This window comes from Pelodiscus sinensis, chromosome 3, assembly GCF_049634645.1.
Source record: "Pelodiscus sinensis isolate JC-2024 chromosome 3, ASM4963464v1, whole genome shotgun sequence".
NCBI classification, from domain to species: Eukaryota; Metazoa; Chordata; order Testudines; family Trionychidae; genus Pelodiscus; species Pelodiscus sinensis.
The window spans coordinates 119,232,283-119,244,981 of NC_134713.1; the positions used below are offsets into that span (position 1 = coordinate 119,232,283).

Genomic DNA, 12,699 nt, shown 5'->3' on the forward strand with positions numbered 1-12,699 from the left:
AGCTTAAGTGCTCAATCAAAGTAACCTCAAAAATCAATTCAATTATTATCCACGATTAAACTTGCATTTTTAAAAATGGAAAACACAGTTAACTTTTCATTCCAGAACATCCATGAAATTGCTTCTGCATTATTCTGCCTTCCTTTTTTATTTTTTACCCAAGTTTGAAAAAGAGCTACTTTGAAAGCAATGCATCTTCACTTTAAGAAATGAGGAAGAGTGGAAGAAAGTAATATTATATTTTAGATCTTTAAATACGCATATATATATATATACATATTTTACCTTTGGTATTAGTCTGGCCAAATATCAAAGATGAGATAAGATTTCCCAAGGCTCCAGAAGAATGGAATATTAGAAAGAAGATCCCAAAATACTGATTGATGACATCTCTTCCAATTTTTCCTGCCTTTTGGCCATATGAATTGCCAGCTATTGTGAGATAGGTGCATTTAGCAGACCAGAGAGGGGCTCCCCCAAGTCCCAGGATCATGGAGGTAGGGATTAGCGTGTACCTGCCAAAGAATACTTTCATTTAGTATCGATTTTTTTTTAAAATCTGTTTGTCCATCTATCTGCCCTCCAAGACCGATCTTGGAGCACTGCATTTCATAAATAAAATACATAAGCCAAATTATTTCCAGAGCCTCAGATGCCTAACACACATGATAATACACCCAAATCATGGACAGTGTCTGCATCCTCTGTTTATGGGGGGCTTAGCCACTGTCCTGCCTCAGGACTCTATTCCAGCTCTTACACACACACCCCTCTCACCAGCAAAGACCCAACCTTCGAGGGGAAGGTGAGGGTGTGGGGTGGTTGGAGCAGCCCTAAACCCAGGCTAGCCTATTGCTGCCTGGAGCAGCCCCAGGCTAGTCCAGAAGAGCCCTGAGCCCTGACCTTGACTACCCAGAATAGATCTGAGCTCTGCTCTGGCCTGGCCCAGCCCAGGGGCTGTACTGGGGGGCATTAGTGGAGGTTTGGACAGACTTAGCCTCCCTCAGAACCTGATGCCCTACCCCATGACCCAAACATATTCATCTTTTGTGTAAACTAGTGGAGTTATTGCAAGGACGAATCTGCCTCAATGAATTTTTACCAGGAAAGAGTGAGGTTTTAGAATGATGCCAACTATATTTGGGGGTGTGGGTTGTACAGTTCATACTAGTCTGAGTTCATGAGCCTTTCCTTCTGCAATCTAAGGGCTGGATTATGCTTACACTGCATGGATGTAAAAGGGAGGGAGAGGGGGACAAAACAAGTAGCCTTCCCCTCCTGCTCACTGTCCCCTACCCAATGAAGGGGTGGACTAGTGTTTGGCATGAAGGACACTACAGATTGATCTAACATGAGCTGCCCAGTTCCCCAATACCTCAGCAACCCCCGCAACCATTGGCTTAAAGATGCAATCTTGTCCTAAATATTTTTGAAAAAATTGCTAAAGGGAAAAAATCAACATTTTTGTTGCTAAAGGTAAGTCTGCTAGGCATTTGGAATAGAAGAAAAAGTCCCACAGTTAAGTGGCCTCAAATGGACGGTCTGCATTCAGTTCTATTTTTTTAGTTCTACTCTTTTCTCGTGTTCTATTTGTTTTTAATCCTTTCTTCATTCTGGGCTGGATATATTCGTTTCTACTCCATGATAGTCTCTTGCAATGTATCAGTAAAGTTCAAATTAGTGGTGTACTTTCTAATCCATAATACTAAGGCAGGATAGGAATGAGGCAAAACAAGCACATCCACACCTCATTGAAACAAATCGTGATTTATGCAAACAACTGAAATGTTAAAACGGGGGCTACATCTACACTGCAGGCTTCTTGCGCAAGAACCTTTTTGCGAAAGATCTTCCACAAAAAGTTCTTGTGCAAAAGAGCATCCACATTACAAAAGTGCATCGCAAAAGCAATGTGCTTTTGCGCAAGAGAGTGTCCACACTGCATGGATGCTCTTGCGCAAGAAAGCTCTGATGGCCATTGTGCTTTTTTCGATAGTCTGTTTTTGTGCAAGAAACCCCTGTTTGCCGTCCACACATGCCTTTTTGTGCAAGAGCTGTTGCACAAAAAGGCTTATTCCTTGTAAAAAGAGGAATAAATCTTGAACAATAAGCCCTCTCTTCTTATTATGTAAATTTTCTTACACAAAAACGTGCCTGTAGTGTGGACGTGACACAAGTTTTTGCACAAAACCAACCATTTTTGCGCAAAAACTCTGCAGTGTAGACGTAACCATAAAGTGAACAGAGTTGGGTCTCTCTATCTTTTTCTGCAGCTGGGTTAACCATTCTGAGGACTCACATTTGGGAAATTCTAGGGGATTTTGTTCATGTGATATCTTTTTTTTCCTAGGACAGACTCTGGCTGAAATGAAGTATTGAATATCCGACCACAAGATCAGTTCGTTTCTCCCTGCATCTTTTGTGCTATGAATATCCAAAATCAGTCCTTAAGGGCATGTCCACACTAGAAAATTATAAATAATAACTCCCAAAATAACTATTTTGAAATAAGCTTATTCTCCAAAGAAAGCAGGAGTTATTATTTTGAAATAATCAGCTCCTTATTTAGAAATAATGGGCTTGGTACTGTGGATATTTCAAAATAACTCCCTTCTGTAGACCAAGGCTAGAAGGCCCATTCAGCTTGGTTTTAGTTGGCATAGAGCAGTATTTACTAAGGGAGGGTAACCTTATGATCACCTACCCTACAAGAGTGATGGACATACAGAAGTGCAGCTTCAATGGTATGTTGTAGGGCAGGCTATCTATTTACTCAGCTATGGCTTTTCCTTTGTTACACTGGTCCAAAAAGCTGCATGCATTGAGCTATTTATTCATGAGAAGCTATTGATTGAAATAGAGAAATGGACTAGAACCAAAACAGTGAATCTAGGGAAGTTTGGTTTGGATCTGAACTTTTTAATTAGCTCTCAAATGAGCCAAACCTCAGATTTGAACAGTCTCAAAGTATGGGAAAGTTTGGCTCACCATCCAAACCTTTGCAGCTCAAGCCCATCTTAAAATGAACCAGAGGAGATTGGCTGGAGCAAAGTTTACCAACTTCTTGGCGCTCCTATCTCTGCAGTGACAGGAAACTAATTGTGTGGTATGAATCTAAGGAAGATACATTGCCCTTTGAGGTATCTAACCCAAGTGCAATGAATGGGGTTTCATTAGTTAAACTTTGGAACAGTGTAATAGACCATCAGTACCAGCTGGCATAGAAGTTGCCCAAAGAGTATGCGATGTAACAGCACATGGAGCCTGCAATGGTCCACTTGCAGCCCAGTCTCTTAATGAGGATTGGAGGGAGAAACATGGAAGAGAGGATGAGAGCTGCATAGATAACACTTAGTGAGGCAACACCAAGGCCTTCTTCAGAGTGGAGACTGCTCTGTGGAGACAAAAACAAGATGACCCAGAATTTACCATATGCATGTATTAAATAGGCACAGTGAGAAGGGGAGATGTGGTATCTGAAATATCAGCACTTGCAAAGCCACAAGGGTATGGATAGGAAAAGGGGAGTGGGGAAGGGGATACTCAAAATTTGGCTTTAGTCAGAGATAGGATGAAATCATCAGCTGGATCTATATTTTAACATCCCCGACCCCTCCAAGTTCCAGGGTTTTGGTATAACCTATCAAAGATAGGGACCACTTCTACATTTTTGATCCAGATTCAGGTTTGGACTCTAAATAGTTGAAACATTTGGGATGCAGAGTGGGGATCCGATCCAGAATTTCGGTTTGCCACCAACACAGTTTGGTTTTTAGAATAATGTGAATTTAGGAAAATCTGTTTTCCTTGTTTACTTTGAAATGAAAGTCTATCGATTCATACTCCTAAGTACTTTAAGCATAAGGTTTGAAAACTTCCTCAAAGGTTCAAATTCCAGCAAGAACTAGTTGGCCCTTCCCAGATAGATCTGTGTTCCATTCAGTTTACTTAATGCGGGAAGATTATTTCAAAGGATACCCCCAACAAATTGAAGTTGTGTGTTGCCTTGGAAGTCCCAGGGGATATTTTTGTAGGAGCATAAGGTCACCATGACATCGTTAGCCAAAACTACCCATCGCTATTATGACATGTTGCATGGTGGGCAGCCAGTTGTCTGCGTCTCTCCACTCCAGAGATGGGTGCTTTTCAGTGGTTAGCTACAAGTCTTGGACGTATAGAGAGTAATTAGTAGAGTGCACAAATGTGATAATTACAGGGGGCTTCCTGTTTACAACAATTAAACCAATTGTGTCTTTGGTCCATGGTTAGGGCTCCTAGATGCTACAGTCATATTAATAAATAAATCTTGGGTCAGGTCATGCTCTCCACTTCCATGAGCAGAAGAGGTTAAAGTTACATGCGATATGAAACTGGAATTTCCATTTCATGGGAAATTGTCATTTCACACAAAAACACACACATACACACAAGCCCCCAGCTGACTGAAAAGCTAAAATTTTGAAGTTTCCCACAAAACAAAAATTCCCCAAAAGTTTGTTTTGGGAGCATAAGAATGGCATTTCAATAAGGTAAAAATGTGCTGTTTCTGCTTTCTCATTTTGATTTCTTTTGATTTTTATGTTGTTAATATTAAGCTATATAATACAAAGTTGAAATGAGAATCAAAATGATTGGTTTCAGCTTTGTGCCACAGAAAAACATTATTGGAAAACAACACTTTTCTGCAAGAAGTTTTTTATTTAGATGAAACTGCATTTTGATATTAAACTTGTCTGTTGCAGGATTTTTGACCAGCTGTTTAGAGTTCCAGGTCAGAATAATGCTGCCTGAAGAAATATTAATTTCTGCTACTTCCCTTCCATGATTGCCATTGTGCAGCCATAAGGAACTCATTTTTCAATAGGCATTCAAATTGGCTTGCAGAGTCTTATTTAAAAATCCGTATTAAAAAAAAGCATTGCCAGCTCCGGGCATGTAACTACTATTAACTGGAACTCAAGAAATCACGAGATTGGTTTAAACATTCGTGAGATGAGAGAGAAATTCTTTGTGGTTCCTGCTAGGCTACAATGCAAACAGATAACCAGGCTTCAACTTTTTAGACTGTGTCTTAACAGGATTGTCCAATCATGTTAAGTTTACATGATTGAAAATGCACCCTTTTTCTTTATCAAGAGGGGGCCACAGAGGAGAACTATCTCCTGCATTACCAACATCCCTTCCTGCAGCATTCTGGGATTTTTGAACCAGCTTTTTTTTCTGAAATTTGATTTGAGATCTGACAAGATCACAACTTGAAGATCACGTGACGGGGAAGGGGGCATCCTGCTTTTGGCATTGTACAAGCCTGCAAACAAAACCGCATGCCTCTTTTTCATAGCCTACTTAGGTCTTAGGCATTTCTTTACAGATCGAGGCATTTCTAGAACTATTTCTGAAGATGATGTATTACGCCTAAATATCCTGTCTGTTTCTGAGCCATGCAAGTGCATAACAAGGATAAAATAATTAACAGAAGCTCTGGAACTTGGGCAAAATTCATTAGCTTTTGCAAGGCTGATAACTCAACTCACACCAGAAACTCACATGTATTCTTCAAAGATATCAAGAAAAGACTTTTACATTTCATACCCTTTGCATAGACTAATGCAGCTATAGGGACAGCTATCATAGCAACTACTGGGCCATATATCATAGCAATTACTACAGGTTGGACTTCCCAGGTCCTTCACCCTTGGGACCTGACCAGTCCTGGATGAGGGATTTTGCTGGGAATCTGTGACCCTCTGGGAAGTCGCATGCTGCGGATCCCTGCCCCACTGAGCTACCATTGCTCTCAGACTCTCTGGGCAGCAACACACGTATCTCTCCCCGCCACAGGGCGACCTGCTGCCATGCACTGGACAGTGCCACTGTCAGCTTTGTTGTGGGCAGCCCTCTGCCCTGCCAGCCCTGCAGGGATCCTTGCCACTGGCCTTCCACCGGGACTTTCTGGTCCTGCAACATCTGTGCCGGACCATGGATGTTGCTGGACCAGAGAATCCCAGTTAAGTGAGTTTCAACTTGTAGTTATATTTACCTGCAGACTCTGGAGCCCTCCATATGCAATAAATAGAAGTAAAAATCCAAAAGAAATGATCAGAACATTTTTCAGATTGCTTTCCATGTTGGTTCATAGAAGACAAAGTCTTGTCAGTTCAAGGTGTTGATGAATGTCCCAGCTGGTGCTTGGGGGGGGGGGGAAACAGGATCTGCTTGTTGGTTAGGATTATTTCTCACTGCATCTGTAGCAGAAACACAACTGGCTAACAATTCTATCAGCCGTGAACTTTACTTTCTCTGATACTGAAAACTCCATATGAACCAGTTACTCAGTTGTTGGGAAGCAATAAAAATTAAGACTTATCAACTTGCATTAGATCTCTGTACTTTATATTCAAGTTCACAAAGCATTGCAAGAATGAGGCAAAATTTCATATTTCACCTGTATAGTATGTGGCTTCTTTCTTTCCCTGCACAGAAGAAAAGAATGCAGATAGTTAAATGTATAGCTGGAATACAATTACAGATAAACCTTAAAGGGCAAAGATTAAAAGGTCACCTGGCAATCTGTATCAGGTCTGTTCCTTAACTAAGTTTGCAAATCAGACAAACAGACCAGACTGTTTATGTAATTGGGTAATGTGAGATTGTTACTTAGATGGTTCCACAATCTTTACAAAGAGACAGCACACAAAAATAGGGGTGCTGCCTATTTCGTCTAAACGTTGAAGATTCCCTACTCCCAGCAAAATGGGGTGGAATCTGATTTTACCCACCTGGGACTCAATCTGTCAGCTACTAGATGACACAGTGTTGCTGCTCAGACACACATTCAATCAAGACAAAATAAAGAAAGAAAGAAAAAGTCTAAATACTATTGTAACATGCCAAGAAGTCAAAGCTAGCTTCTGTTTTTGAGAAACATCCAGTTTCTAATGTTTGTTTGATCTTGTTTTATAATTCAAGTAAATGCAGAAGAAAAATATTCTTCCAGCCCTAGGTAGGAGTGAAGCTTTGGGTTTTTTTTGTTTGTTTTGAGAATAGCACATTTATAAGAAAATGCAAGAATTCCTAAATAGCCAGTGAAATACTGTTATAAAATAGGGTCTAATTTTCAGCTGAGCCTTAATCCAGCCTTTGGTTTGGAGTTGCAAATTATGGTAGTTGCATACCTAGCCTTCTCACATAGTGTTGGAATTTAGATCAGTGCTGAACCGAACTCATGTATAAGAATTGGACAGTGATACTGACCCTCACCAACAATGAAACACTTCACTGCCCACCCTGATGCAAGAAACATGTAGACTTGCAACAGTGAGAGAAAGGCATGTCACATTTTCAAAATCTGTTTGTTTAGTAATACTTCACCTTGCTGTTAGCAATCCAGAGAGGGAAGCTTTTAAAAATTGTTTTTAAGGTGGCACTCTTCTCTTTCATTTAAGGCACAATTGGATAGGAATTGTGTGTTTGCTCTCAACTGACAGTCTTTTCCCTCAGCAACACCTGTTCATGGAAAGTATTTCTGGGGCCTTTGTTTTTTGATTGATCTGAGAGACGTTTAGGCCTGTTTGATGTCCCATCCAGACCTTTAGATTAACCTTCGGCTAATGAGTCTCGCCAAAGGAATGTGCAGACCCTTTTCCACAGAAATCTGATAAGGTTGAGGTGCTCTTCATTTTGTACCACGCTGTGAGCATCTCCAGTGGGCCTGCTGTGTATCAGCCCTGACACCCCTTTCATTCCTTCTGTCAGTTTGTCTAAGATTAAGTGAGTCTCAAGATCTGAGCCGAACCTGTGTGCAATTTCAGTTCTCAAGCAGGGAGTCTGCACATCCCTAGCTAAAAGCTCTGACATGAAGCTCTGATCATAGAAACTGGAGATGGAATGGACCAATTAAATAAATGACTCCATCCCACAGCCAAGAATGTCTGTTCTCTGAGGTGATTATAACTGAGCCCAGACGTCCCTTAAATCACAGCAGACCTTCTGGTTGACTTCTTTTTTTTCAAGTGCTCACGTCTCCCTCCTTTACCAGCCTCCCTCCTTTACCAGCGTATCTGTTAATTTTAGGCTTAGGTGGAACATACCCAACAAACACAGAAGACCACCATAGACCCCTCTATCTCTGGCCAGAGACTGGATGTTACTTTATTGGCTTTGATCTCTGGCATTTTGTGGCTCCCAGATCATGGGTCATAAGAACAGCGATACTGGGTAAGGCTAATGGTCCCGCTATCTATCCTGTTTCCCATCAGTGACCAATGCCACGTGCTGCAGAGGGAATGAGCAGAACAAGCAATCATTGAGTAATCCATCCCCTGTCATCCACTCCCTACTTCCGGCACCAAGAGTTTACAGTAGCCCAAGAGCTGCTCTAAATTATCCCTGGCTGATGATGGTCCCCAAGGGGCTGTCCACTAATGAGGGGTTGCCAGAGCACACTGACATCTGGCTATACTTTCCTCGCAGAATTTTCCTAACCCTGGAATCAGGCGATGGGTGTGGTGGTGTTGGGGGAGAGGGGGAGAGAAGGGTATTGTGATGACAGAAGATAGCTATGACTTTTAATAGGTAGCAGGTTTAAAACAAACCAAGGAAGTTTTTCTTCCCACAGCGCATGGTCGGTCGGCCTGCGGAACTCCTTGCCACAGGAGGTTGTGAAGACCAGAACTTTAACCGGGTTCGAGAAAGAACTAGATAAATTCATGGAGGATAGGACCATCAATAGTTATTAGGAAGGATGGGTAGGAATGGTGTCCCTAGCCTCTGTCAGAAGCTGGGAATGTGTGACAGGAGTGGGATCATGGGATGATTGCGTGTTCTGTTCACTCCCTCTGGGGCATCTGAATCAGCAGACAGGATACAGGGCTAGTTGGACCTTTGGTCTGACCCAGTATGGCCGTTCTTATGACAACTTTGCACGCCAGCTGGAGAGATATCTGGCTGTTTTACTGCCCCTTTCTCCTGCTGAAGTGTCATAGATGGATTAGAATATGGGTCCAGGACCATCTTTAAAAGCAGCAATATTAACAAAAGAAATTTAAATAGCTCACTATATAAGGAGACTCTCATCTCAGTTACTTGGATTGGAGCCCTTTTTTGTGGGCTGTCTGTGCTCTGAGCTTCTCCCATAGGCAAAGTCAGCAAGTTACATGTCCTAAATTAGCGAATTAACAAGGCCCACTTTTCTAAAAAATTCCCCTTGTTTAACCCATTAGCAAGTTAACAAAGCCATTCCCCTTGTTTAACTCTCATTATATTTGAGTCCTAGATACTGGGATTTATTTCCAGGTACCAATCTGGAGGGCAAGGTGCTGCCAGACCAGAAAAAGTTGCTGTCTGTGAAAGGCCAAACCCACCTCACCACACTCAACCTCTCAGAATGTGAATAGTAATAGAAATGTAACTGTGTTAGTCTGGTGTAGCTGAAGCAAAATACAGGACTATGTAGCACTTTAAAGATTAACAAGATGGTTTATTAGACTCTCAGAATGTGAGTCACTCTGTAAAGATTGCTACACTATTTGTGCCTCAGAAAGGAAATTAACCCTTCCTATGCTGCCTCCCCAGAAAATATAAGGCCAGAGCAATAGGTTCCAATGGATGATCTGGAGATTTATGTAACCCATACAGGGCAACATGACTTGGACAAAAATAAAAGGGTTCCCATGGTGATAGTGTGATAAAGCAATCCATCTCTACCTGAAACATCTTTCGACCCGAAAGGGAAGGAGTCTACATTTCGGCTGTGTCTAGACTGGCCAGTTTTTCTGGAAAATCAGCCACTTTTCCGGGAAAAACTTGCCAGCTGTCTACACTGGCCGCTTGAATTTCCGCAAAAGCACTGACGATCTCATGTAAGATTGTCAGTGTTCTTGTGGAAATACTATGCTGCTTCCGTTCGGGCAAAAGTCCTTTTGCACAAAACTTTTGCGCAAAAGGGCCAGTATAGACAGCTCAGATTTGTTTTCTGCAAAAAAGCCCCAATTGTGAAAATGGCGATCGGGGCTTTTTTGCGGAAAAGCGTCCGTGCCAATCTAGACACTCTGTTCCGAAAATGCTTTTAACGGAAAACTTTTCCATTAAAAGCATTTCCAGAAAATCATGCCAGTCTAGATGTAGCCTTCCAATATAATATACTGTGGTTTTCATCCTGAAATTTTTGAAATCATACAGCCCCAATTCAATATCCAGTTAATCTGTTCCATAAACATTCAGTTAATATCCAGGCTGCTCAGTCCACGCCGGTTACAAAATACATTCTTTATCTCTGCAAAAGTTTGGTTACATGGTTCGATCTGACCTGCTTTGGTACCTCACTAGTGTGGAAACTCAATCAATCATGGCAGGTGTCCCCTGCAATAACCAGCCGCTTCCAAGAAGGATCATTCCCACTTCTTGGTTTTAGGGAATGGGCTTTGTGCCTCCACCCACTTTCTCTGTGAGTGGAGGCAGGGTAAATTGAACCAGTACATTTCCTATCAGGTATATCATTTGCAGGCATTCCCATTAGGGCTGACTCCCGCCTCCTTCAAGTTCCCTCCTCACTTGATGTGACTGATAAGCAGGACTAAATAAGACACATCATGCAGGTATGCAGCTGCATATTGCTGCTGGTGGCCATGGAGGATACAACCTATTAAATGCTTAAGGGCTGCTAAGTGGAATAATCCAAGTAGAAAAGGCAGTTTTCTCCTAGGAATCAGGAGGGTAATCAGTGGAGTAATTCTGTCATCAAAGTCAAGGGAGGACAAAAGTATCAGAGGTGTAGCCATGTTAGTCTGTAACTTTAAAAATGAGTAGTCCTGTGGCATCTTTGAGGCTAGCAAAAAAAAAAAAGTGTGTGTGTGTGTGTGTGTGTGTATATATAAATGATATATATAAATTGTTAGTCTCTAAGGTGCCATAGGACTACTTGCATGAGTTCCCTCCTAACTCCTAAAGCTTTAAACAACACTGCCAAACTTTCCATCTCTACTTCCTGTCCCTTCAGACACTCCCCATTCTCTTTTCCATAACCTATCCATAAATATCCTTCTTCAGTTCACTCCTCTAAGGTCTCTGTACCCTCTTTGCCACATCCAGTATCCTGCTGCCCCTAGGTCTGTCTAAATCTTATCCTGTAATGTTTTCCTCTCGGTCTTCCTCCTAAGATGCCCACTTGTCCTTTCATTCCCCCTCTTTGCCCCAGATGTATCCCATCATCCCTCCTTTCCTTGCCTTGCTTTGCCTCGCCTCGCCTCACCCATCTCTCCAACACCCCTTATCTTCATCTTTCATCTCTCTGCTTGAATCTTCCTCAAGACCTCAACCCAGTTTTTCCTTCTCAGGCTCCCCTCCTGCAAATCCCTTGCACACCCCTCTATGGTCCTCTTTCTTCATCTCTTGACCTTCTCCTTTGTCATCACCCCTATAGCCCTCTGCCTCCCTACCCACACAGTGCACCACCACCCCTCTGCTCCCTTTACCTATCTCCTCAGGTGGGAAGAGGAGAAACTTTCCATGCTCTGCACTCTGAGTGAGATGGGATTCAGAGGGAAGCCCAGTTAGAAAGAGAACAGAGTGGCTGAAGGCATGAGTCTCAGCAGTGGTGTCTTACCTGCACATCCATGGGGCTGTGTGGTTCTTACTCGCAGCAGGCTGCTTAGCAGCTGCCATCTCTGCTGAGCTCAATTGTTTAGGTAACTTGTGCTGTCTCTGTAGTAGAGGCTAAGATTGGCTTGGGGCAAGGTGCTCTCAGCACAGCATGGCTCCTCCCCTGAATTCCTGCTTGCTCAGTCAGGGTGCCAGACTTAAAGTCTGTGTCACAAATCATCCACTGGGACATTAAACTCAGCAGGGAGCTCCCTACACATGAAGTAGGATGTGTAATGCATTCACTTCCCTACAGGCAGCTCTCATCTTGCTCTGCTTCAGCCCATCCACGCTTTACCTTCTGAAAATATCCTGCCTCTGAGCAGTTCACATCTGTATTTACCTCTCTCTTTCATGTGGCTCAAAACAACTTTATTAATGCACGTTCTACTAACTGGTGCTTGCCTGCATATGAGGTGACTCAGAAGGACTGAGTACACGTAAGAAACAGCACATACCACTGTTGTAATATGGACCTTTTCTAATGAAAGGGGCAGGCAGTTCCTCTTTGCTAGTCACAGAGGCTTGTACCACTGCTCCTCTCTCACTACTTGTCGGCAGCTCAGAAAATTCACTCAACTGCTTTTTAACATGTCAGATATAACCGCACCTCAAAACTCATGGGGCACTCATGACTTACTCTCTTCTGTCCCTCTAAATTTCTCCTCTCTTATTTGCAGGGTCATGGATGACTCCACTGTACCTATGTCTATGCTATTATTCTTACCACTCTTCCCTCGCCCCTCTCTGCCTCACTGTTCCTCCTGCACTCATCTCTAGCCACTGTTCATGATGTCCCTAAGCTTGGCACATCCTGCTTATCGCACCAAGAAGGCTGGTCCAGCAGTTAGGGCCTTAATTTAGCACCTGGGAGTCCTGAGGTCAATTTACTTACTACAGCACAGACTTCCAGTACAACAGTGGGCAAGTGGCTTTGTCTATCCATGGCTGAGTTCCCTATCTATGAAATGGGGGGTAATAGAATTTCTCTACTTGACAGGGGATTAAAGTTTATAAGGCACTCATACACAGCAGTGATGGGTGATCATATAAGTGTGATGG

The 12,699-nt window shown here is 42.5% G+C and overlaps 1 protein-coding gene across 1 annotated transcript in view; it reads right to left on the bottom strand.

Annotated features, from left to right (window-relative positions):
- The window catches only part of UNC93A (unc-93 homolog A), a 35,112-nt gene extending 23,370 nt beyond the window's left edge, over positions 1-11,742 (bottom strand). Inside the window, 4 exon segments of the mRNA XM_075924644.1 lie at positions 286-515; positions 3,213-3,394; positions 6,041-6,473; positions 11,603-11,742. Coding sequence (XP_075780759.1) covers positions 286-515; positions 3,213-3,394; positions 6,041-6,127 — 499 coding nt within the window. The 5' untranslated portion in view covers positions 6,128-6,473; positions 11,603-11,742.
- Between the last annotated feature and the right edge of the window lie 957 nt (positions 11,743-12,699).